The sequence below is a fragment of the Canis aureus genome, chromosome 16 (assembly GCF_053574225.1).
Source record: "Canis aureus isolate CA01 chromosome 16, VMU_Caureus_v.1.0, whole genome shotgun sequence".
Classification (NCBI taxonomy): Eukaryota; Metazoa; Chordata; class Mammalia; order Carnivora; family Canidae; genus Canis; species Canis aureus.
The window spans coordinates 3,007,601-3,034,826 of NC_135626.1; the positions used below are offsets into that span (position 1 = coordinate 3,007,601).

The 27,226-nt window shown below is 37.4% G+C and overlaps 2 protein-coding genes and 1 long non-coding RNA gene across 16 annotated transcripts in view; 1 reads left to right on the plus strand and 2 right to left on the minus strand.

Moving 5' to 3' along the window:
* The window catches only part of GOLGA1 (golgin A1), a 48,717-nt gene extending 42,776 nt beyond the window's left edge, over positions 1-5,941 (minus strand). For 3 of the 10 annotated variants that reach the window (XR_013353764.1, XM_077850646.1, XM_077850645.1), the window contains exons 1-4: positions 5,787-5,940; positions 4,922-4,971; positions 3,755-4,061; positions 1,132-1,222 (exon numbers count right to left, since the gene is read on the minus strand). Coding sequence is in view for 9 of the 10 variants with exons in the window: in XM_077850646.1 (XP_077706772.1) it covers positions 1,132-1,222; positions 3,755-3,889 (226 nt within the window). In the remaining variant the exon portion in view is untranslated. Of the gene's footprint in view, positions 1-1,131; positions 1,223-3,754; positions 4,062-4,921; positions 4,972-5,103; positions 5,126-5,313; positions 5,568-5,730 lie in introns of those variants that run through there. The other 7 variants (XM_077850643.1, XM_077850644.1, XM_077850637.1 and 4 more) reach the window with 5 other exon arrangements.
* LOC144285508 (uncharacterized) lies at positions 5,925-9,533 on the plus strand. The gene is made up of 2 exons (XR_013353768.1): positions 5,925-6,641; positions 6,763-9,533. It is a non-coding gene; the product is annotated as an uncharacterized LOC144285508 (long non-coding RNA).
* The window catches only part of SCAI (suppressor of cancer cell invasion), a 164,629-nt gene continuing 144,435 nt past the window's right edge, over positions 7,033-27,226 (minus strand). For 4 of the 5 annotated variants that reach the window (XM_077850650.1, XM_077850647.1, XM_077850649.1 and 1 more), the window contains one exon: positions 7,033-15,965. In XM_077850650.1, coding sequence (XP_077706776.1) covers positions 15,819-15,965 — 147 coding nt within the window. In that variant the 3' untranslated portion in view covers positions 7,033-15,818. The remainder of the gene's footprint in view (positions 15,966-27,226) is intronic. The other variant, XR_013353767.1, reaches the window with a different exon arrangement.

The following is a 27,226-nucleotide window of genomic DNA, read 5'->3' on the forward strand; positions in this document are numbered from 1 at the left end:
GTTCTTGGCCCTGTCCCTTCTCCAAAGTCAAACCCAAACTATTCTTCCATCTGTATTAGGGAAGGCACGTAGTATTTCACAGCTTTCTCCCCAACATTAGACAAATGTAAAGTTATTTCACTGCTGTTCCTGATACTATTTACAAGTAAGTATAACAGGATTATAACAACTGAATTTAAAGAAGACTGCAGATAAAAGAGTATGGACTTTCACAAGCAAGTCTGGGTTTGGATCAGCTCCCCCACCTACTACTACATGTGTGACCTTAACCTTGCTAACCCTGATAAGGCTATAGTGAGGACAAAAGAAGATAATGGACTAACTGGGAGCTGGGAGCTATACTACGCACCTTTGATAACCTCCCAAACACAAATATTTCACATATAATTTGATAGATTTTGTAATATATTGCTTTCACTCCAATAAAATGTGCATAAGGCCAAAGGACAAAAAGAAACACAGAAGCCATTGACCACTTCACAGGATGAAACTTTCAGAATATATCCACTGGCAGAAACCAAAATAAGAACTTACAACTCTATCACAAACATGCCCTGCTCAGGGAAAGGATACAAAGGAAGTTGTGTAAATTGTAAACTGCACACAAAAGACAGAATGAGAGTTACAGCTTCTATACAGGTGCTGAATATCATTGGAAAGTGGTCTAAAGACCCAGAAGGACACTTACACAGTTGATATGTAGTTGTAGCAAGTGGCAACCCTCTATGGTGTTGAAGAATCTGTTGGCCATTCCCTGTAAATACTACCTCCTACCCTTCTCCACCTGAAAGCTATGCTAACAGGTGAAAGACTGTCAAATCTAGTCTATATATATATATTTTAATACCTTTTATATCCATGGCTAGAAACCTCAGGAGCAGAAACACCTAAGTTGGTTTTTTAACTTTAAAACTCAGTTTTGAATTTAAACTATTCAGTACACTAACAAAAGGAGGGAATAGAGTGTACAAATTGCTCCCTTCTGACTAAGAAATATGTCAAAATATGTCAATACAACTCTAAAGTTATACTACGGCTATTACATATTATCTAATATGGCTATTAGATATAGAGAGAGGGTCAGCCAAGGCAAGTTTTCTTTGCTTGCTTTTTATGAGTTCTTAGACATACCAGAAAGTCTGGCTTCTAATTTCCGTATCTGTTCATTTCTTCTCAAAAGCTGGGATGAAAGATCTTCTCTGGAGCTGCTTCCATCGGAAGCCTGTTGAAATAGACAAGAGGTCATATTCACACATAGGTTTTCAGCAAATGTGAGATCCCAGTACTGAACCAGAAATCAAAACTCTTGTTTTAGGTTTCGTTATACCTTAATCGTGATCACTGAAGAGCTTCTTAACATACCTGGGTCCTAGCTTCTCTACCTGTAAAGCAGGAGCAACACTATCTCCTTCCCCAATGTGATGGCACTAGGAGATGCTAAACAGATAAACTGTGTATGTGTGTACATGGTATTGGAATAAATGGTGGTATGCATGGTCACAACGCATTGCTGGGGGAATTAAGAGTGTCATATGTTACTCCAGGGGGAGAGGACTCTTAGAAGTTTGCACCTGATTTTCTCCAGTTTGCCTCATGCACCTTTTCCCTTTGCTGATTATACCTTGCCACTGATTATACTAACAGTTAGTAAATCATCCTGAGTCTTGTGAATTCACTTAGTAAATAACTGAACCTTAGGGTGAACCTTGGGGACACACATACTTTAATATAGTTCCTAACCCCATTTTACAGATGTGGCATAGAAAATGAATTTTCCCCAAGTCACATAATAACAATGAAGCTGGGAATCAAATCCATGTCTGATCCTTAGCCTGAGTTCCTAACTACTACTCTCTACTGCATTTCATTTGTTCATTTTATTTTTTTTTTATTTTTATTTTTTTTAAATTTTTTATTTATTTATGATAGTCACACAGAGAGAGAGAGAGAGGCAGAGACACAGGCAGAGGGAGAAGCAGGCTCCATGCACCGGGAGCCCGACGTGGGATTCGATCCCGGGTCTCCAGGATCGTGCCCTGGGCCAAAGGCAGGCGCTAAACCGCTGCGCCACCCAGGGATCCCTCATTTGTTCATTTTAGAATTTGAGACACTAAAGGAAAAACATCTGGTTAGAGAAATATATGCAATGGGATATACAGGTGTGGAGCTAGGGAGTGAAGATTAGAATGTATAAACAGTAAGTCCAAGTATTTTACTTTAGAAGTCTCAAAAGAAAATAGTTCCTGAATTCACACCACTATCTATATCTGGAATACATTCAAGATGAGAGACTTCATTTAGCATGTCATCATGAAGGCAAAGCGGGTACTTCTGCCACAGAACTCAGCACTGAAACTATATCCTTCAGCCTGGGGATCAAATGTACATTATATTTCCTGTTAAATATAGCAGCCAATGATTTAGATCTGGTCATCTTATTGTTCCATCCCAATAACCTAATAGCTTCTGCCATGTAATCTGACCCAGGAGAGGTAGTACAAGAAAGGAGGAAGACACTCATCTGACCATGGAGACAGCTCAAGTGTCTAACATCAGGAAAAGACAGAGATATATTGTGGCCTTGTTAAATGCTGGAATCTTAGCAGTAAAAACAAATGAATCGCAGCTTCATGGAACACAGATGCATTCCGGAAATATGGTGAATTAAGAGAAAAAAAAAAGTTTAAGAAAACTATGGAATACCATTTTTATGAAGTGCACAAATAAGTAACATTAAACAATAAATTGCTTACAAATATATACATATCTGGGAAAATATTTTAAAAATCAAGAGAATGATCAATACAAAATTTATCTGGAGGGCAGGTAGGAAGAAAGTGACCTGGGCAGGAGCATACAAGTGGTTTCAACAGTATCCATAATGTTCTAGTTCTTTGGAAGGTGACATATTAACAAGTGTTCATTTTATTTATTTATTTATTTATTATTTTTATTTTTTATTTATTTATGATAGTCACAGAGAGAGAGAGAGGCAGAGACACAGGCAGAGGGAGAAGCAGGCTCCATGCACTGGGAGCCCGATGTGGGATTCGATCCCGGGTCCCCAGGATCGCGCCCTGGGCCAAAGGCAGGCGCCAAACCACTGCGCCACCCAGGGATCCCTGTTCATTTTATTTTTATGCTTTATACTTTACATTTATATTACATACATTCCTTTACATATATCAAGAATTCTAAATCATTTTTTTTAATAAATCATTTTTTAAAAAAGATATCGGACTTTGAGAGGATCCTGTCCTATGCCAAAGACACACTTTTAATCCTAAGGCATCACATCTAACCTGACACAACAGCATCTCCACTTTTCTGAAATCTTTCCAAACACAAAGGTCCTTTACAAATAAGGGACATATTGCAGTCATCGGTGTCATCTTTTCATCAACTTTCCCAGTAAAATAGTGCACTCTGACTAACTCCCAGACCATGTTGGGCCACAATATCTTAAAGTATATCTGTCTGCAGAAATAACAGGCCAAGGCTTTTTGAGAAATGAAATATAAAAGATGATGCACAAGGTGTAAAAAGGATACAAGAGGATAATGTAAAGACTATGAAAAAGGACTCCCAAAAAAATAGGGGAAAAAAAGCACCTTAAATTAAGAAGAATAAAATATAAGCCCCAGATAATCTTTCAATTTTAAAAGAAAATAATTATTGAAAATATTCTCCGAAGTATTATTTAAAAAATATATCAAGACTGTACCAAATATTAAAAACTAGAGAATATACTTACAAAGTCATCTCCTGAGTCAGCTCCCATAGAGGCAACCGACTCCTTGCTCACTGACCGTGGGATCCTAGTAGCACCTCCTGGCCTCTGGGACACAGCAGTCTCTTCTGCAATTTTCTTCTTTAGTTTTGCAAACATTTTTTTGCTGTGTGGCTATCCTGCACAGATGACCAGCTTGTGAACCAAACCAGTAGTCTAGTCCTTAGGCCAGCAACCAAGACTTCAGAGACTGGTGCCTAAAAGGTTCCAGACATCCAAGATAGCTGCATTCCCACTTAAATGTGGGCCAAGGGTTTATGGAACACAGTATCTATAAATCAGATGAGAGAGGGCTAAGTTAAACACAGCAGAGGTTTCACCACTGAGTTGCTGTGTTAAGCTTCAGGTTTCAAAATTAAGTTTCTTAATTTTACATGTACATTTAATAGAACACAATTGCTAAACATTTAAAAAACACTCAGATGCTTCACATGCATAAACAGATAAGAAGATCCAGTCTCGAGGAGATGAGGTAATCTGCCAGAGTGTGTGCTTAAGTGGCAGGGCTGGTATTTGAGCCCTGGACTCTGACTCACAAGTCCTGATTTTTTATCATGCCACATTGGCTATGGCATATAACACATTTAGTAAAATTTCCCAGGGTACACATTAACATCACATGATGGTTTGGGACCCTGCCCCCAATATTAACTACAGTTTACTTTTTCTTTCTTTCTTTTTTTTTTTTTTTTGGTAAGATGAAGACAAAAATATGTAACTCAATAGTGGGATACAGGTGCAATAATCTAGGATGGTTTGCCAACAGCTGTCAACTAGAAAAAGCTGACAACCTAGAAAAAACAGGCAAGCCAGGCAACTACCCTATTTAAGCACCAGATACCCTTAAACATGTCCTGGAAACGCTGCACAGTTTTCTTTTAAGGGTGATTAAAATGACCTGAACTCAGTTTTATCTTCAGAATGTTTTATGTGATATTCAACACGAGATTCAAACATCTTTTTCTCCCGGTGTTGTATGAAACCCTAGTATTCTGGTTCCAACCTTAAGTTACCATGTGCTGCGGAGGGCATCTAAGTTCCGCTCTGAGATCTACAAAATGACTTCTTACCACTCCATATGGTCCATTTAAGCCTGTACAATTCTTCAATGTCTGCAAACCACCTACTCACCTGGCTTATCTACCAGATTTAAAACAGCTTGGAGATCAAAGCATTCTGTCCTGCATGAAAACAAAGATACAATGCATTGGGTATTTCCTTTCAAGCGTAAGGCCAAAATGCTGGGGGTAAATGCAAGAGGAGAGAGGGAGAGTTAACCGGAAGACAGGGGAGAATCTATCACTGCCACAAACCTCAGTGGGCTGGCTACCTTCTCCTTTGCGCTTGTGATCTGCTAAAGAGCTTCCCTAGCAGGTACAAAGAAGAGCAATCTCTCATCGGTGCCTAAATTCACTTCACTTTGGAAGCCCCAAAGCAAACACAACTTGGAACGAAACCACGGCTTCCCCCGGGGCCAGTATTTAATCTCAGTTGGTTCTGACAGTCACACATGGTTTGTTTACCTGGCCAGACCCGGGCTGTCTAGTCAGAGCCTTCCTTGACTCGCACTGAGAGCGTCGCTGAGAAAAAGAAAGGCTACACTGGGTGAAAGAAACTGGCTAACGCCCAGGGTGAGGCAGGTACCGGCCTCGGGGGTCTGGGCCCCACTCGCTCGGGCTCACTCTTGAACCGCCCGCGTCTGGACTGTCAAAGAAGAGGGGGGACTGACTCGACGCCTCTCCCACTTGACAGCAAGGAAACTGAGACCCAGGAAAGAGGTGTGACTTGTCCAAGGTCGCTGGGGGGGGAGGGGGGAGGGGGATCCTGAAAGCCCCTGCCCCAGACTCCCAGGCCGGACAGCCCGTCTGCTCCCACCCCCGCCCTTTCGGCACCCCGGTACCGCCCCCCGCCTCGGGTCTTGGGCCGCTCCGGAGGCCGACCTAGGCCACCGAGAGGAAGAGGGGCCTGCTGGCATCTCCGGCCCCCGCCCGCGCACCTGCCGCTCTCTCGGCAGCCGGCAGGGCCCCGCCTCCGGGACCTCTCGCGAACGCCGGCCCGCGTCACCAGCCCCCGCGGCCGGCCGGCGAGCGGAGCAGCGACCCGGAACCGCACCTCCACCAACGCGCCGGAAGTGGCTGAGCGCGGGGAGGATCCGCCGCGCGCATGCGCCCGCGCGCGGTCGCCGCGGTCGCCTGCGAGCCCGTCGGGGCGGCGGTTGGTTTGGAGTCGCCGGAGGGCGCGGGCGCGGGCGCGGGGCTGACCGCCGCCTAAGGCTGCTCCGCCACGTCAGCCGGCGGCCCGGCCCGCGGACGGTGACTGGGTGGCCAAAGCCTTTGTTCGGGGTTTTTTTTAAAGGGGGTGGTGCGGAGCGGGGCAGTGGGAGGAGCCTCGTGGCAGCAGGGAGAAGCATCCTATTGGTGGCGGTGGGACCCGCGTGCGTCGGGCGCTCGAGAGCCCCAAGGCCGGGGCTGAGCCGAGCGGGGCGAGTGTCCGTTCCGCTTCCCGCTTCCCGCTTCCCGGCCCCAGCGTGCCCTGCCCCGCAGTCTTGCCCACCTGTAGTCGTACGTGATCACCGCAAGGCCCTGCCTCCCTCCTCACAGAACCCTGCGGCTTCAGAAACCAGAACTAGGTCTTCGCGCTCTGTGACTAGTTTGGACTTTGATGCTTATGACCCGTTGCAGGTTAGGTTTTATACCGCAACCCAGGACACACACTGAAAGAAGTTTCCAGAATCCCACCCTTACACGATGCACTCCGACATACCGCATTTCATGAATGAGCTAATGGCATTCCACTACATTCATAATCTAGTGGGCCTCCACCTTGCGACAGGTGAACAAACTCCAAAGAGGTAAAACTGCTCTTGTTCAAAGTTACACTGCAAATTAGCCTCTGCAGAATCGGGTCCATGGACCCTTCAGTGCCAACCAAGCCAGACATTCCGCACTGAAGTCACTCTTGTTCTTGCCCAGCACCTAAAAACAGCCAGAGGGTCAGCAGCTTCCACCCATCCTCCCAAACGATCTTCCCTCTGAGTATGGCAGTTTTTGAGCACGGCGAGATGGGCAGGGAAAACACCAAGATTAGAACTTAGAAGAAATTTACCAACTAGAAGAATAAGCATGGAAGCTAGGACCCCGAGAGTCGGAAGTGTCTCAGGTATTATCTGGAAGAAGCAAACCCTAACAGTTTAGGGTTTGCTTACTTACGTTGTCAGCGATTCTGAAGAAGTACCAAAAACGTTAAGCAAATAATGTTTATTTTTATATTGATGATACACTTAATATACACGTGGATTCAAGATACAAAATTCATTTACAAGAGTTCACACCTGATGAATGTAGTCACATTCCTAGAGAACATTTATCAATGCAAAAATGTTTTCAATACAGACAACAAAAATCAAATTTTCTGTAATCTTGTTATTCAATAAACATCAAAACGTTCAACTTTCCATCCTCTACCATTAGTGCCCTAAAGGTGGTAGGCACAGTAATAGACAAAAACGTTGCAAAGAAGGGCCTACTGAATCCACTCTGCAGAATCACAGTGTTTTTACTATGAAATTCATTTAGTGAAGTAGTTCAGTGAAAGGCTTGCTATCCTTTATGACAAATCACACATCATACAAGAGTTGAAAGTGATGAACTCAAGAAAATAAAATGTTTCAGTAACTTCTCAGTTTCTAAAATCTATGAAGTATTAACCATAACAGACAAAGCAGAAAAAGGCTGCTGAAAAGGAACACGACAGGAAAACATCCTCAGGAGTATGTATGGCTTAAGCAATTCAGAAACACAACAAATAGACTTTCACAATACCACAAATGTTCAAGTCAAATGACATTGACAATATAATTTTCCCCTTTAGTCATTGGTAGTAAATAGCCCCTTCAAAATTTATTCTACTGATAACACATATAAAACATAAAATGAATCCAAATGGTTTGCTGTCTCACAGAGCTGAGTTGACAGATTTTGATCTAAAATATTAACCCACAATACCCAAAATTTAGTACAAATGAGCAACAAGACTACGTCTCAAGGATTACAGTGATTTGTGAATAGCTAGATAGGCAACCATATAGCTTCATTATTTGCACAAAGATTAGCAGCACTTGGATAAGAACTGTTACATGAAAATTATTGTGCTTCAATCTCTTGAGGAGAGCTAATTAATATAACTCTATATTCTCTATAGTGTTACAATTCTATAACATTTCAGTTACAGATGAGCACAATTTTTAAAAAGTATTTCACACCACTACAAAATCAAGTAATTGTATTCTCCAAATGGTTCTGCTATGATTGAAACAAGTGCATTTATGCCTAATATCCATAATATAGACAAGAGGTTCACCATTATTTCCAGGGAAAAAGATCAAACATAATTTATTTTAACTCCTATGTGATTAGCTTAACCTTTAGTGATGATTTGAATAAAGAAAAAGGATATTCAACCTTACAATGGAAACTGCCCAGAGAAAAGAATAAATGTGGCCTGAAATGACAATAATTTTTAGAGCAAAGTAAGAAATGATTTATAACTGCTTCATATGATTCAACATTTAATGGAATTACTATTCATATTGGTGCTACACAATGAAGATAACCTATTTGGATAATTTCCTTCACTTGTAAGTTATACTGTGAAAATGTTAGGACATTGTATCTGGCTTTCCTAATATTTAAGTCCTGTCTACCTCAACTGGAAGAAGTCTCCAAAATATAAGACTCTGATTGTTGAACAGCAAGGTTTATTGAAAACAAACAAACAAATCATTGGAGAACTAGCCATATGGTCTATGTGGCAAAAGGAATGTAATCCAATTACTATAAAAAGCTATGAACATGAAGTCCTAAAATATTTTACTGAGCCATCGAGAGTTATTTTTTATAAGATAACCAAGAGCTTAAAAAAAAAAAAAAAACCCTAATTCTTCAGGAAATAATAAAAATTCTTATTGTCCTAAAACACTCTAAGCAATTTTTTTTTCCTGCAGATTTTAAATGCATCACAACATATAAATTAGGAAAAATCATAACCTGCAAAGGAGGGTAGGAATAAAATTTTTTAATAATGCAGCGGTTATTTTTCTATGGTTTGGAAGTATTTATTTTGGGATTATCATTTCACATTTTACAATGGTTGATCATAGTGATTTGATGTTTGAGAAAACTTATGGGTCAAATTTTAATGTTAACAAATCTTAATTTTCATCATAGACCAGTGGATATTCACAAAAGCTTCAAAAGAGAAAATAATATTAGTGATATAAAAGTTTAAATACCATTTACTGCAAACCTATATGAAGGCTAGCTGTAATTCCCTATCTCATTCTGAACATGATAGGATCACTCAATTAACTTTCATTCCATAAGCCTATTAGAAGAGTAAAACTCTGAACCCTGAAATTACCAATGTCTCAATAAACAATACTACACCTAAAAAGATGATTGTCTTAGGATATAGACTGGAAATGTTCACCAAAATAGGAAAATATTCCTAATATGTACTATGTTTTATGACCAAATTTAGGCTTAAGTGAATCTGGAGTACAGAATTAATAAAATATACTTTAAATTATTAAAAAATTGAATCTACTGTTCAAATAATGTTTTAAAAAAAACACACTGCTTAGATTTGATAACTTTTAAAGAAGACGCAAAAGAAATTAACAAAAAACGTTTTAAAATTAAAAAATGGTGCTTCAGTGATTAACAGTGTTACACAGAAATGGAATTGTCAAAAGTTACACCAATCTAGTAAGTGAAAAATACCAATTTTAGCTTAAGAAAACATCTCATATTTACAGACTTCCAAAGGAAATATTTCTATGGCACCAACAAATCAGTTACACTTAATTTCATATGCTTATCTTTACCCAATTTAAGGGTATGTCCCACTACATTATCCTGACACCCTTCCCTTCAATAGGCGATTGATTCCATTCACACATCAATTATTTTTCCTTAAACACAAGGCATGCTTAGTAAGTCTCTGTCCAAAAATTCAGTGAAGCTGGAACACCGTGTAATACCGTGTCCTGAAATTTTATTTTGAGGAAGATGAATTGCCTTTTTTTTTTCTTTTTTTTAAGGTAAAGTGGTCACAGTGTCCAGAAAAGACTAGGAGGTGCTGCATGAATAGGAATAAAGTATCAATGTCTAAGAGTACAGAATGGGGGAATAGGCTTGGTTTTCTAAGCAATTCTTACTTAACTACAAAGTCATTGTATTTACATCTGTTTGAAACAGAGGTCATATTCACAATGTCAATCTCTCTACTGCACTTCTTATTGCTGCTCCTTTCTCAAATTAATGTCCACACTGAGCCTGAGTCAGATCTATGAATTTTAAACAGCATAACATCTGCTCTGCTACTCTCCAATTGCAGTAAGTGATTTAGTTACAATAACAAAAGAATGTCACATTTTCACTGATTTTTCAGAAATAGTACATTACCAAATTTTAATATTAAAAAAGGCCATTATAACTTTATTTTAAATTTAATAGTAATTGAGAGGTGTTATGAATAGTTGGCTCCTTATTAAAAATAAAATGAAGCGGCAAACGTGACATTTGTTGGGTGGTAAAAGCGACTTCTGACTCAAACACCTCTATTTACGATAATTTAATATTGTATCACTCAGATGTAATCATCTGAAAAATAATGGGGTAAACAGTTGTTTTGCAATTATATTTCATCATGCAAAAATGACCTCTATGTAATTTTTGCGGTGAATGTATTTAAGTGTATACTAAAGATCTCCTACACTCGTCCATGCAAATACACATGCCAGGTGAAGATAGGAGAGACTGAACATTGATACTCTGTGATATTCCATGTTCACACATTGGCACTGCACATATTTACTATCCTCTAAGAGGATATCCTCCCCCACCCATCATCTATGGTAGAAGTTTGGAGGCCCAGATTTTATAGCATGCCATGCACCTAAATATTAAGAATTGCTATTTCATGTGTGAATATTATCAATTTGCAGAACACAAGTGGTCTCATAGAGACAAAGAAATACAACTGGAGGCATTTTATTCACTGGAACCATTTTCTCAGATGAGCCTACTCATCTTTGATATGCAACTCCAATAAAAAAAAAAAACCTATAGTCTGAAATGCTGAGACGACTAAATTAATCACAGCTGCTGCTGCAAATATACTATTAATAATCTCCTGTTCCTTATTAAATCCCACCCCACCTAGGTACAGCCTTCCCCTAGCTAATGCCCCGTTTTCTGCCTCACAGAGACAGATATAAAATGAGACACATCAGTGAAAACACTTTTCTCAAATTAAAATTTAGTATCAGGTATTGACATTGCAACTACAAACAAATTTCTCTATTTAAAGGACATTTTCCTATCTATTTTGAAATGTGATCAAAGTAATTTTTTCCACAGCCCCTTAATTCTCAATATAAATACTACTCAGTAATAATCCCCAACTATGGGTCAAGAAAATAAAGGACTAATATAGCTTAAGAACCTGCTGGTGTCTCAGTTTCACACAATAAGGTCTTTCAGGTTTATATCACTAATTTATCATCCATTTAAATGGAAATTGGCAGGCGATTTTAAAGCTAAGAACATCTTGCTTTCTGTTAAGATTTTCATCCTAATTCCAACTCCAAAATAGCCAATTTTACCCAAACACAAGCCCCTCAAAATAGAGGCTCATGAATGAGATACAGCCACAACCTAATTACAGCAGCATGAACAATGCCACTATGATGTCCTTACAGAACTTAAATAAATTCAGCCCACAATGGGTATGGGTATATAATATACACATACTGCATCATTACATAACAATATATTTACAAATATGTACATATATACAAAAAAGTATACACAGAGATTGCATTTAGCATCACAAAAATATACACATGCAATTACAAATAAAATAAGATTTTCAAATAAATAAGGTCAACAAAAGAGCCCTCCGTAAATACCCTTTATACTCTTCAAACACACACAGAACATATACATCCAAAATATCACCAGGAGATTCATACCATTCATATTCATATCAAATCTTTTTACTCACTTAGGGTAGGGAGGTGGTTCTGAATCACTGGCAGTAGCCAAGTTTGCTGACCTTGGCACCTTACTATATATTTTCAGTCCAGAATGTTCTCTATGTATCAGGCTGATTACAAGGGATAACTAAGTACAAGATTTTCAACAGAGTTTAAACCCCTTTTAAGAGATAGGAAGTTTTGAAGTCTCACAGGTCAGAGATTAAATTTGTAGAAGAATGCTAAAGAAAGCTCCACAAATTGACAGATTAAATCAGACTGGATGCTTTTCCCTTTTCCTCAATGAAATTCAGTACAATTATCACTTAATATGCTTCAGGGAATTCTACTACAAGAAGAAAATGAAGGGCAGTAACCACAAGTAAGGAAATAAAATAAAATCCAGATCCTGTATTAGGAAAATTTCAGCCATGACTAGCCTGCATTTTGCTTTTATAATTTCAAAACATTTCAACTTGGTAAAAATATAAAGGGTACAGTAAATTCTATGTGCTTTGAGAGGTTTCGAGAGCACCACTTCCTAGGAGAATAACACACACACAGATACAAAAAATATATCTTGGCTAGAATCAACACTAAATTGTCTGACTGGGGATTTTTCATAATTAATAAATAAAAATTTGCTAGGGCTGACTGATTTTCTGGTTTCGCTATTTGATATATTTTAAAAATACCTTATCCTTTTGTGCCAAAATAGAAATATCTAATTATTTCTTTCTTGTTCATTAGAGAAAGCAACCTGAGCTACCAGGAAGACTGGGCTGTGGTTAGGAGATTTGAGTTTTAGTTCTAGCTCTGCCACTATGAGTAAACCTAGTGTTTTCGGGTCTCAGCCTTCTGAGAAATAGGGGAAATAGCTGCTTTACCCACTTCAGAAATATATGGATAAAGAGAAAATAATTCCATTGTGCTTAACATTGTCTTGTATGTAAGGGACTTCTTGCAATCCTCTACTTTGTTTTGTTTGCAGTGATTCTTAAGGGAGGTGAGAGACTGTATCAGAATCTCCAGGGGGAGTTTGTGCAATTTGAAAACAAGGAAGTGCTTTTTTCCATTGCTCTGTTTTGTTCTTAGATCCAATGTGTAAATTTCTATGAATTCTAAAATTAAATAAGTAAGGGGCTTAATATTTTTATATTTATAAAGGGGTATGAGTATACATTGAAAGAAATTCTTTGCCAACACCCATGAGTGATTGTCCTTTTACATTTCTTGTCCTTGCTTAAAGTAATGTCTTAAAATATAGAAGCTTGGTGAGGGGTACAGGACAGTTCATTAGATGCTACATATTCAAGCATATATAAAGTATAAATAAATAAAAAGTAAAGGAAGGAAGGAAGAGAAAGAAAAAGAGAGGAAGAAAGAAGAAGTGTTTGCACAAATGTAATCTCAATAAGGCTGACCCTGATCACTCAGACACTCTTCTTAACCCAAAAACAATCAAAACATTTCCCTTACCGTGTTCTAAACTTTCTTCATACAACTAACAACTCTCTAACATAAGTTATTTTTATTGCCTGACTCCTTCTACTAAAATATAAGCTTCAAGAAGACAAGGATTTTTAAGTCTATTTCATTTGCTTCCCAATGCCTAGAACAAAATCTGGAGTATAGCTGTTGTTCAGTACACATTCTTTTGAAGGCATGAATGAAACAAAGGTTTAGAATTTTCTACCACAGTTTTCTTTTCTTAAAGATCCAAGATTGCTTTGGCTCACTTCAGATTTTTAACTGCCAATAAGAAATTACTCTACTATCAGCTCAAGGAACAATGCCATCATCTAAACCCTCATTGTGATTTCTAAGACCCTTTGTTCTTGGACAAATAGGTTTCTAATCACAAAAGCACTAATTTCTTCACAAGGTTAGCTTCTACAATAACTGAGACCCAGATATTTTCGTGAACAAAAATAAGGTAAATATGACTTAGGAAAGAAAATATCTATGCTAAACTCAGGGAAACCAATTTTCCAGGTGGCGGGGGAGAGAAATCAATTCTTTTGGAATCAAGATTGCAACTATAGAACCACAGAACCGGATGGAACCTTGGGCTAATGCCTTCATTTTACAGATGAAAATACTATAAAACAGAAACATGAAGACACTTGTCAAAGGGCATAAAGCTAGTTACCAGCAAAGCCAGGATTAGAACTCAGGTCTCCTAGTTCTCAGACCAGTGTTCTTAATGCTAAGCAGGTGAGAATAAAGCTCAGGAGGATGAATATTATTTTAAGCATCAGAAGAGAGGAAAATACATGATGTCAGGTACATTACTGGCACACAACTTCAGGGGAACTGAAACAAGGGGGTCAGCCTATTACTGTAATCCAGGCGAACACCATTATGAAAGGAAAGCTATGAAGTTTATAAAGGTACTAAAAAACAGAAAAGCAGTCTTTATCTTATAAAAAAAAGACAACCCACTAGGCAAAGGAAATCTCCCTCCTGGATAAGTTTTCTAAAGCTTTCTGAAATAATGTTTAAAAGAACAAACAAAAATAATGAAAAAGAAATGAATAAAATGCCACGAAGTCCCCTAAACCCAAGAAAAATAATTTCAAGACTTTAGATGAAAAATCAACAAACTGGAACAGGCATATGAATAACTCAGACCCAAATAATTCCCTATGCCCGAAATGAAAACCAAGTTAAAAATATTACAGTAAAATTTCCCTAAGGACATAGGAAAGAGGCACCAAAAGCAATCACCTTATTTCCCCTGGGACTGCCAGAGGTAGAATGTGAGCCTGTACAGCAAATTAGGTAGAAATTAGGCTTTTGGTTCATAGATTTCTGAACTTGAATGCTGTGTTGTCAAAAGAAGGGGGGAAAAAAACCCAAAACATTATCACTAATGCTTATGAAATCATGAAGGGGATGACAGAGAAGAAAAACACAAAAAACCTTACATTATATACCGAGTCCTACTTAAAATAATAAAAAACTTGTGCATGAATATAAAATATTAAAGATAAGGTATTGTAAAAAATCTTATTTCCAAATTGTCAATGCAAAAGTTGCTTCCATTTTAGGTTAAATAACAATTCAGTTACCCCCAACTAAAATAACATCTCTGACTTTGAAGTCTCATAAATGTGAACTAGGCAAAAACATTATAACCTCTGTACTATATGCCACAGCCTTCAATCTGTATAGTCTTTAAACTTGATATCATGAATTAAGAGTTTAAGTAGAATTCCTTGTGGAAACATTGTATTATGAAACCAACAATCTGATTTTTTTGACTGAAATACTTAAAAGTCTTTTTTTTTTCCCAGCATTCCCATTACAAAGAAAGCAAATATGCCAGCATATCTCATGATAACACAGGGCTCACACATTCCAAATGGTATTTATCATCGTAAGACTCCAATCAAAGATTTAACTCTCTGATGTAAATCAATCCTCTACAGTTTCTGAAATTATGACAGTATTTAATAAATTAAATGATTTCAAAAACTGTCTTGATTATGTTTCAAAGAATCACACATTTGTCTACCTACTAAGTTGGAATGAAAAGAAATATTATGGAAAGACTGTTCTTGATCTTTAATAGTCCATGCTGGCTAGTTTCATTTTTGTGAACAACGATATATTTTCCAAATCCATACATTTAAGGTCCAAGTATAAGAGTTGGATTTTCCTTATTATATAAAAATAAATGATTTACTCTTTTGAGGGTGAGAACATTGACTATTTGTATGTAGCGATAGATGTTGGAGGTAAACAGCCATACCTCAAAACTAAAAAGTAAAAATTCCAAGATTGAGTTTTTCAAAAGACTTGAAAGACTGTATTTTAAAACAGTTACCCTAAAAGTTTGAACAATTTTTTCAGTTTTTTAAAATGGTGGCCTTAAATTAAAAAATTAAAACTAAGTAACACCACTATGTCTGTCATCACATTAGAAAACTGCACCATGTAAAATCTGTGGCAAATGAAAAATTTTTCAACCAGAGGGTTTTTGTTTTAATAGTCATCTATGGTACTCTCAAGGAACACATTTCGAACATCCAGAATGGACGCTAATTCCAGAATGTGCTTCTGGAGATGAGGGTTCTCCACTGTTTCATCCCTTGGCAGTTGTGGGTATGATTCTGGATAATTTCGTGTTTCCTGGTAGGTAAAGAAGAGAAAAAGTCAAGTTTTGTAGTTTAATGAAAGAGATTATATAAAACATTAATAATATTACTGTTAGCATTAATAGTATTAGGAATAACTTAATATGTATTTCTCTGAATATTAGTATGATTGTTAATAGTAGTGTACTTGTTGAACATAGGAGATTGCTAACATCTGACTGCTCTAACCTTAAAAAATTAGTCTCATAAGGTTCAACCTAATATATTCATTCAGTGAGTTATTTCACAAGTATTTATTGGGTCCTATTATTTCTGAGTACTCTGCTATATTATAAAGGTCATATAACTCCTATTTATTATGGGAAAAGTCCTAGCATAGATAGGATTTCAACAAGTACTTACTAAATGAATGAACAAATAGATGTTGCAGCAGAAATTAAAATGAGAGGAAAGACATGAGAAGCACTGAAAAAGTCAAATTAATGGGCCTTGGCAATTAATTATAGGACAGGGAGGTTTCAAAGATGACTGTAATATTTTAGGAACACATGACATAAGAGAAGAGAGAAGAGCTGGGAGCCATTGAAGAGAAAAAGAGAAGTAAGAGAAAATTATTTGGAGAAAGTATAAAGCTTCAAGTTTTAGGTATATTTTATTGAAGAAATAGGGTAAACAAATAGAACTGCCCCTCAATAGGAATTTGAAAATTCAGGTCTGTATCTCAGAAGACAGGTTTGAGCAGTATATGTAAAGATGGATATAATCTGCAGGGTGATAAATATTAAAATGAAAATGGTAAGTTTTCTAAGAATAATAGCAAACAGAGTGAAAAAAAAAAAGAATCTTTAAAAAGGGAGAAGAAATATCAGGAAAAAAAACAGAAAAGGAATAATAAAAAAGGGAAAATCACCTGTAATTATATAGATGCCAAAGAAAGAGACAATTTCAAAAATCAAGTATTCTCACTTGGAAATTCTTCTTTATTTGATAATTTCTTTCCTTTTTTAACAAGATTTTATTGGGGGGGGTGGAACAAAGAGGGGGAACGGCAGAAGGAGAGGGAGAAACAGGCTGCCCACTGAGCAGGGAGCCCAAAGTGGAGCTCAATCCCAGGACCCTAGGATCACGAGCTGAGCTGAAGGCAGTTGCTTAACCAACTGAGCCACCCAGGTGCCCCCTGATAATTTCTATAGACTATATTTTTATCACTCATTTAAAATTCACTGGAGAAATAAGTTATAACTCTTCTATGTGTCTCACATGATAGTTCATATATTCAAATATCACTTCTAACTTCCTTTAGCCTGTAGGTGCTACTCATTACAATTATAAAGACCAAATTTTTGTTTTGCCACACTAAATACAATGAGGAGAGACAAAAAAGAACTGTTCAATACCCCTGAAAAAAGAAAAAAAAACCCAAAATCAAGTTACTGGGGGACTATTTGGAGGTGAACAATTCTCTCAGCTCACACAGAGCTAAGACATGTCTGAGCTCTGACCAAACACTTCCTAGAGTGGAGAATACTCATCTTTTGAAACAGGGGACATGAAAGAGACCCCAGAAAAATTATGCCTTTTAGTATTGGGCCAAAATAAACCTACATCTGTATGCTAACACTACTCTAAAGCTATCCTTGAAAAGCTTAAAAACAAGCCGTAAGAAGGTCAAAGGTATTTGCAAGTTGATTTAACTCCTGCTACAATAAAGTCTAATATTCTTTAAAGAAAGACAACAAAGTCCAGAATTCAACATCATAAAATTCACGATGCACATATTCTAAGAGAAAATTAATAGACATACAAAAAAAATTAGGAATACAAGAGCCCTAATCAGTAGGAAAAATCATAAAAACAAACTTATAAATGATAGAGAATATAGTATTAGCATACAAGGATTTTAGCTCTTACACATACATTCAAGAGCAGAAAGGAAACCATAATGAGGAGGGAAATGGAAAATATTAAAAGAACCAAAAAGAATTTCTAGAGATGAGAATATAATTCCTGAAATGAAAAACTAACTGGATAGGATTAACAGCATATTAGACACTGTGCAAGAAAACATCAGTGAACTTGAAGACATAGCAATAGAAACCAAAACAGAAAGAAAGAAAAAGACTTTAGAAAAATGAACAGCACATGAAGCGATGTGCAGGTTAACAACAGACTGTCTAGGGAGCCTGGGTAGCTCAGTGGTTTGGCGCCTGCCTTTGGCCCAGGGCGTGATCCTGGAGTCCTGGGATGGAGTCCTACATTGGGCTCCCTGCAGAGGCCTGCTTCTCCCTCTGACTGTGTCTCTGCCTCTCTCTGTGTGTCTCTCATGAATGGATGAATAAAATCTTAAAAAAAAAAAAAAAAAAAGACTGTCTAATATGCATGGAACTATATTCCAGAGAGAATGAAGGAAGAAAAATACTTGAACAAAAATGGCCAAAAGTATTCCAAAATATTCCAAAATTATTCTATAGATCCAGGATGATCAATGAACCCCAATTAAAAAGAGAAAGAAAGAAAGAAAAAAACCTTATTAATGTATATCATAATCAAATTATAGGAAATAATATGAAGAGAAAAATCTTAAAAATACCCAGAGAAAAATGAAAAGACACACTACACATTGCAATAAGTGATAGAATAAGGATTCTGAAAATCGGTAAAGATTAAAAGCCATGATCAACAACATTATAAACCAAGGTGATCTAACAGACATTTATAGAACTCTTCATCTGATGGTATGATAGTAGCAGCATATATGTCTAAAACAAGTGTCCATGGAACATTTATCATGATAGACAACATGTCTCAATAACTTAAAAGGACTCAATCCATACAAGGTATATTATCTGACCACAAAGGAATTAACTTAGAAACCAGTAAGATAAAGATAACTCAAATGTTTATTATTATTTTAAAAAATATTTATTATATGAGAGGAGTGAGGAGCATATGGAGACAGAGAAGAGAATTTTAAGCAGACTCTGAGATGAACACAGAGCCCAATGGGTGGCTTGGTCTCACAACCCTGAGATTATATCCTGAGCCAAAAATCAAGAGTTGGACACTCAACAGGCTGAACCTCCCACGTGCCCCAATAATTCAAATATATATATATATATATATATATATATATATATATATATATATATATATAAAACGATTTTATTTATTTATTCATGAGAGACACAGAGAGAGAGAGAGAGAGAGACAGGCAGAGGGAAAAGCAGGCTCCACGCAGGCAGCCTGACGCAGGACCCGATCCCGGGTCTCCAGGACCACGCCCTGGGCTGAAGGCAGACGCTCAACCACTGAGCCACCCGGGCTGCCCTAACCCAAATATTTAGATACAAAAGAACATATTCCTAAATAAACTATGATTCAAAAAAAAAATCAGAATGAAATAAAGACTGTTTCAGAGAAATAAATAATGAAAGAATTAAGCACCACCAGATTTGCATTATAAGAAATGATAAAGGAAATTCTATTCTATAGAAGAAAAATTAAAGCAGACGGAAAATTAAATACAGGAAGAAATAAGGAATGCCAGAAATGGTAAATATATTTGATTTTTTCTGATTTAAAAATATTTTTTAGGGCAGCTGGGTGGCTCAGCGGTTTAACGCCGCCTTCAGCCCAGCGCCTGATCCTAGAGACTTGGGATCCAGTCCCACGTCGGGCTCCCTGCATGGAGCCTGCTTTTCTCCCTCTGCATGTGTCTGTGCCTCTCTCCCTCTGTATCCCAAATCCTAAAAAAAATTTTTTTAAAGATTTTATTTTTTTGAGATAGAGAGCAAGAGAGAGAACACAAGAGGTGGCAGGTGCAGAGGGAGAGGGAGAAGCAGGCTTCCCACTGAGCATGCAACTTGATGTAGGGCTTGATTCCAGGACCCTGAGATCATGACCTGAGTCAAAGGCAGACACTTAACCAAATGAGCCACTCAGGCACCCTATCTTTTTTTTTTAAGATTTTATTTATTTATTCATGAGAGAGAGACAGAGAGAGAGAGAGAGAGAGAGAGGGAGAGAGAGAGAGAGAGAGAGAGGCAGAGACACAGGCAGAGGGAGAAGCAGGCTCCATGCAGGGAGCCTGACGTGGGACTCGATCCCGGGTCTCCAGGATCAGGCCCTGGGCTGAAGGCAGCGCTAAACCGCTAAGCTACCTGGGCTGCCCGGCACCCTATCATTTAAAAAATGTTTTTAAAAGATCATTGATTGTTTAATGCTATGTTAACCACAAAGTATCATTTAGTATATACTTATATATAAAAGTCAAATGTACATAGTTGGAAGGGAGAATATGGAAGTATATTGTTAGAAGACAATTATATTAAATGTGAAGTTATATTAAAAAGTAAACAACAGATAGAAGTAAATCAATAGTAGTTTTTTTTTTTTTTAAGATTTTATTTATTTATTCATGAGAGACAAAGAGAAAGGCAGAGAGACATAGGCAGAGGGAGAAGCAGGCTCCGTGCAAAAAGCCTGATGTGGGACTCAATCCCAGGATCCTGGGACCATGCCCTGAGCCAGAGGCAGATGCTCAGCCGCTGAGCCACCCAGGCATCCCAATAGTGTTGTTAAGTAAAATTCGAGGGGAGCCTGGGTGGCTCAGTTGGTTAAGCGTCCGCCTTTGGCTCAGTTCATGTTCCCAGAGTCCTAGGATTGAGCCCTTCATCAGGCTCCCTGCTGGGGGGCGGGAGGGATCTGCTTCTCCTTCTGCCCCTCCCTCTGCTCATGCACATGTGCTCTCTCTCAAATAAATAAAACCTTAAAATTTTTTTTAATTTTAAAAAGTAAAAAAATAAAGTTTTAAAACAAAACCAAACCTCAGTTAATTCAATTGAAGATGAAAGCAGTAGAGAAAGATAAAAGTACAACCACTGCCAGGACAAATAGATAACAAATAATAGTATATTTAAATCAAACTATGTTAAAAATTACATTTAATATAAACAATTCGATACTAAAAATATCAAATGAGATTGGCAAACTAAATAGAAAAAAAAAGTACGTAACTAATGCTTTGAAAATAGATCCACTTTTTTTTTCTAATTTTTAAAAGATTTTGTTTATTTGTTTGGGGTGGGGGGCATGAGTGGAGGGAGCAGCAGAGGGAGATGGAGAAGCAGATTTCCCCCTGGGCAGAAAGCCCCACACAGTGCTTGATTCCAGAACTCTGGGATCAATGTCCTGAGCCGAAGGCAGATGCTTATCCGACTGAGCCAACCAGGTGCCCCAAGACATCTACTTTAAATATAAAGAGAGCCATAGGTAAAAAAGTGAAAGGATGAAGAAAGATTTGCCATGAAAACACAAACCAGAAGAAAACAGCAACCAAACAGACTGCAGATCAAAGAATATTGCCATGCATAGCAGACATTTCATAAATGAATGGGTAATTTCAATGAAAAGATAAAACAATTTTAAGTAACGTATGAACTTGATAACAGCTTCAAAATGTGTAAAGAAAAAACAGAACTGAAATGAGAAACTAACCAATTTACAATGATAATTATAGGTTTAAATACTCCTCTGCCAGGGATAGAGCAAACAGACAGAAAATCAGTAAGAATACAGAAGACTTAAAGGACACTGCTTAAAAGAGTTCAGTAACAAATTTAACAAACTGACATTTATCCATAACTCCTCTTTTTTTTTTTTACAGAGAGAGAGGGAGAGGGAGAAAGCGTGAGGTCAGCAAGGGGCAGAGGGGGAGAGAGAGAGAGAGAAAGAATCTTAAATAAATTTAAAATTATTTAAATCATACAACTAAGGCAGTGCTTAAAAGGTAAGTGCTTATATTAGAAGAGAAAAAAGTTGTTAGGTCTAAGTTTAAAAATATAGAAGTTCAAAGAGCAAATTAAGATCAAAGTACAGGGGATCCCTGGGTGGCTCAGTGGTTTAGCGCCTGCCTTCGGTCCAGGGCGTGATCCTGGAGTCCAGGGATCGAGTCCCACGTCGGGCTCCCTGCATGAAGCCTGCTTCTCCCTCTGCCTGTGTCTCTGCCTCTTTCTCTCTGTGTCTCTCATGAATAAATAAATAAATAATCTTAAAAAAAAATCAAAGTACAGTTGACCTTTGAACAATGCAGGGGAGAGGGGTTTGGAGTGCCAGCCCCAGCATAGTTGAACGTCTACATATTGGGCGCCTGGCTGACTTAGTGGAGCATGTGACTCTTTTTTTTTTTTTTTTTAATTTTTATTTATTTATGATAGTCACACAGAGAGAGAGAAAGAGAGGCAGAGACACAGGCAGAGGGAGAAGCAGGCTCCATGCACAGGGAGCCCGATGTGGGATTCGATCCCGGGTCTCCAGGATCACGCCCTGGGCCAAAGGCAGGCGCTAAACCGCTGCGCCACCCAGGGATCCCAGCATGTGACTCTTGATCTTGGGACTGTAAGTCTGAGCCCCACGTTGAGTGTAGAGATTATTTAAAAATAAAATCTTAAAAAAATAAAAAGAATCCATACGTAACTTTGGACTCCCCAAAATTAACTAAGAGCCTACTGTTGACTGGAAAACCTTACTGATAACATAGAGAGCTGATTAACACATTTTATATGTATATGTATATGTATATGTATTATGTACTATATTCTTATATAAAAAAAAGCAAAAGTTGTTCATTTGGAAAGATCACTAAGATTAATAAACTTTTAGCTAGACTGAAAAAGAAAAAAACAAGACAGGAAATATTACCCATATAAGGCATAAAATATTACTAGAGATCCTATATGGATTTAAAGGATAATGGAATATTATAAACAATATTATAAATTAAATAAATGAACTTGTAAGACACAATCAAAATTGACTAAGAAAAACAGAAAACAGGGGATCCCTGGGTGGCTCAGCGGTTTAGCGCCTGCCTTTGGCCCGGGGCACGATCCTGGAGTCCCGGGATCGAGTCCCCCATGGAGCCTGCTTCTCCCTCCTCCTGTGTCTCTGCCTCTCTCTCTCTCTCTCTAAGTCTATCATAAATAAATAAATAAATAAATAAATAAATAAATAAATAAATAAATCTAAAAAAAGAAAAACATGAAAAGCCTCTGAAACAAGAAAACATGAAAAGCCTCTGAAATTGAATTTATAATTTAAAACCTTCCATAAAGGAAAACTGCAGGTCTAGATGGCTTCACTGGTGAATACTATCAACCTTTCAAGGAAGAAATAATACCAAACCTAAAGAAACTTTAAGAAATAGAAAAGAATGAAACATATCCAACTCTATTTATGAAGTCAGTAATACCCTGATAACAAAACCACACAGAGACATTGCAAAAATAGAAAACTAAGTCCTGTACTCATTCATAACAAAAGATGCAAAGATCCATAAGGAAATACTAGCAAATTGAACCCAGAAATGCAAAAGGATAATAAGCGACCACAAAATACGATTAACCGAGATATTTAAGGTTGAACTTAAGTGTTAGAAAAATCAACCAATGCTATTCACCATGTTAACAGAATATGTATTTGATCAATTAATGAAGAAAAAGTAATCAACACTCTTCTATACCTATTCCTGATCAAAAAACATCTCAGCAGATTAGGAATGGAAGGGAGCTCAATCAACCTGAAACAGGGATCTATGAAAAACTAACAATCAACATCTAATCTATGATAAAGCACTAAGTAATTTTCCCTGAAAATCCGGAACAAGGCAAGGATATCTACTCTTACTACTTCTATTCAATGTTTTACCAGAAGACCTAACTTTGAAATAAAGCACAAAAGCCAAAAACAAACAAACAAAACTCTACCAAAATAAAAGGCATACAGATGGGAAAGAAAGAAGTAAAACTATTTTTGTTTGAAAATGACAGGATAATATATCTACAAAATATTAAGGAATGTATAAAAAAGCAAATAGAACTAATATTTCAATTTCCTTGCAAGACTGCAAGGAAACAAGGTCAATTTAAAAAACACCAATATAAAAAAAATAAAAATAAAAAACACCAGTATTTCTGTGTATTAGCAACACATGATTGGAAAATGAAATAAAAAATACAATTCTAGTTATAATGCGTTTCTGAACTTGAAATACTGTGGAATAAATTTATTAAGATACATATAAAACATATATGATGAGAGCCACAAAACATTACTGAGAGAAACTGAAGACCTAAATAAATGCGTAAATACACATCATAGTCATTGATTGGAAGACTCAATATTATTATAATTATCCACAGATTGGTTACATAGATTAGATGCAATCTCAATCAAAATGTGAAGCTGATGCTACATTTTACATAATTATGCAAAGGGTCTAGAATAACCCAAACACTTAAATTTTAGTAGGACTCATACTACAGTATTTTAAGACTTATTGTAAAATTGGAATAATCAATGTATTGGAGAAAAATGCCACTGGACACTGGAACAGAATTTAGAGTCCAGAAATATCTCTATACGTATATGATTGACAGATTTTCAAAAACATTACAAAAGTAATTCAATGAGAAAAGGATAATCATTTCAGTAATACTAATTTCATACCCATATGAAAGAAAAAACTATTGACCCTTATCTTACACTATAAACAAAAATAACTCAAAATGTATCATAGACCTGAATGTACAAAAGCTAAAGATATAAAACTTCTAGAAGAAAACTTGAAAAAAATTTTTGTGACTTTGGAATAGGTGAACATTTCTTGGATAAAACACAAACCACAAGAGAAAAAAACTGGTTAGCTGAAACTTCATCAAAAATAATTTTTTAAGAAAGATTTTATTTATTTATTCACAAGAGAAATAGAGAGAGGTAGATAGGCAAAGGGAGAAGCAAGAAGCAGGCTCTGTGCAGGAAGCCTGACGTGGGATTCGATCCTGAGACTCGGATTATGCCCTGAGCCAAAGGCAGAGGTTCAACTGCTGAGTCACCCAGGCATCCCAAAACATCATCAAAAATACAAAAGCTACTGTTCAAGAAAAAGGCAAGCCATAGAATCCAATAAAATATAGCTGATAAGCACATGAAAAGATGTCCACATTATTCACTGAAATACACATTGTACTACAATGAGATACCACTGTAAGTTCACAAAAACGAGGTACCTGGGTAGCTCAGTCAGTTGGGCATCTGCTTTCAGGTTGGCTTGGGTCGGGTCATGATCCCAGAGTCCTGGGACTGAGCCCCACGTTGGGTTCCCTGCTCAGTGGGGAGTCTGCTTCTCCCTCTATCCCTCCCCCTTCTCATGCGTGCTCTCTGAAATACATAAAATCTTTTTTTTAAAGATATTTATTTATTTACTTTTTTTTTTTTTTAAGATTTTATTTATTTACTCATGAGAGACAGAGAGAGAGAGGCAGACACACAGGCAGAGGGAGAAACAGGCTCCATGCAGGGAGCCCAGGATCATGCCCTGGACTGAAGGCGGCGCTAAACCGCTAAGCCACCAGGGCTGCTCTATTTATTTATTTATTTGTTTGTTTGTTTGTTTATTCATGAGAGACACAGAGAGAAAGCCAGAGGCACAGGCAGAGGGAGAAGCAGGCTCCATACAGGGAGCCTGACGTGGGACTTGATCCTGGATCTCCAGGATCACACCCTGGGCTGAAGGCGGCACTAAACTGCTGAGCCACCTAGGCTGCCCTGAAATACATAAAATCTTTAAAAAATAATTCACAAAAATGGTTGAAATTTAAGACTGACAACATCAAATGTTGGCAAGGATATAGAGAAACTTCTTTTTTTTTTAAAGAAATGAGCTTTTATTTTTTTAAATTTTTATTTATTTATGATAGTCACACAGAGAGAGAGAGAGAGGCAGAGACACAGGCAGAGGGAGAAGCAGGCTCCATGCACCGGGAGCCCGATGTGGGATTCGATCCCGGGTCTCCAGGATCACGCCCTGGGCCAAAGGCAGGCGCCAAACCGCTGCACCACCCAGGGATCCCTAGAGAAACTTTTATACACTGTTGCTGGAAACATAAAATGGTCCAAATACTCTGAGAAAAAGTCTGGAAGCTTCAAATAAAACTAAACACATACCTACCCTATGACCAAGAAAATACAAAACATATGTCTGAGCAGACTTGTACAAGAATGTTCACAGCCACTTTATTTATAGTAGTCAAAAAGTTAAAACTGTCCAGGTGTTCATCAAAAGGAGAAAGCCTAAATAAACTCTGGTATATTCAGACAATGGACTACTATTTAGTAATAAAGAGGAATGAGCTACTTCATAAATAGGCGAAATCAAGCTATAGTGAAGAAAATAAAAAAAGCATCGCCTCTGGGGTAATGGGCACTGGACTAACTGGGAAAGGGTGTAGAGAGAATTTTCTGGAATGATGTTATGTTGTAAAACTTGATTGCTTTGAGTTCACATGTGAATGTATTTGTCAAAACTCACCTAATGGCACATGTTAGTTTTGTGCACTTCACTGTATATGAACTTTACATTAAAAAAAAAGAAGTGTGGGTGATCCCTGGGTGGCTCAGCGGTTTGGTGCCTGCCTTTGGCCCAGGGCACGATCCTGGAGTCCCAGAATTGAGTCCCGAATCGGGCTCCCGGCATGGAGCCTGCTTCTCCCTCCTCCTGTGTCTCTGCCTCTCTCTCTCTCTATGTCTATCATAAATAAATAAATCTTTAAAAAAATAAAAAATAATAAAATAATAAAAAAATAAAAAAAGAAGTGTGTATGCACATTATTTATATGCATGATGAAGTTTGAGGGGTAAAGTCTATTGATGCCCATCATTTATTTCAAAATGCATCACAAAAATGAGATAAACTGATGAATGGAAAGAGGAAATGGATATGGACAAATATACCAAAGCAAATAAATCAAAATGTTAGCTGCAGAATCTAGCTTGAGTATACATGGATATTCACTATTCAGTTTTTTAATATTTAAAATTGCCATAACAAAATGGAAAAAATATTGTATTTTTAAACTAAAAGTTGCAAGAGACTTATAAATGTGCAGGCATGGGGTGCCTGGGTAGCTCATTTGGTTAAGCAACTGACTCTTGGTTTCAGCTCAGGTCATGACCTCTGGGTCATGCTCAGGGCAGCATCTGCTGGAGATTCTTTCCCTTTCCCTTTCCTTCTGCTCCCCCTGCCCTCAAATAAATAAATGAAATCTTTAAAAAAAATGTTCAGGCATATTCGAAAAAGAACCAAATGTTACTTACAGAAATGAAAAATATAATGTCTAAAATTTTTAAGACCTCAGTAAACAGTGTTATGTGGTTATATGAATTCACAGAAAAAAACAAACCACTTAAGAGCAGAATAGACAAAAGATTTGAACATACTCTTCACAAACAGGAGCATAC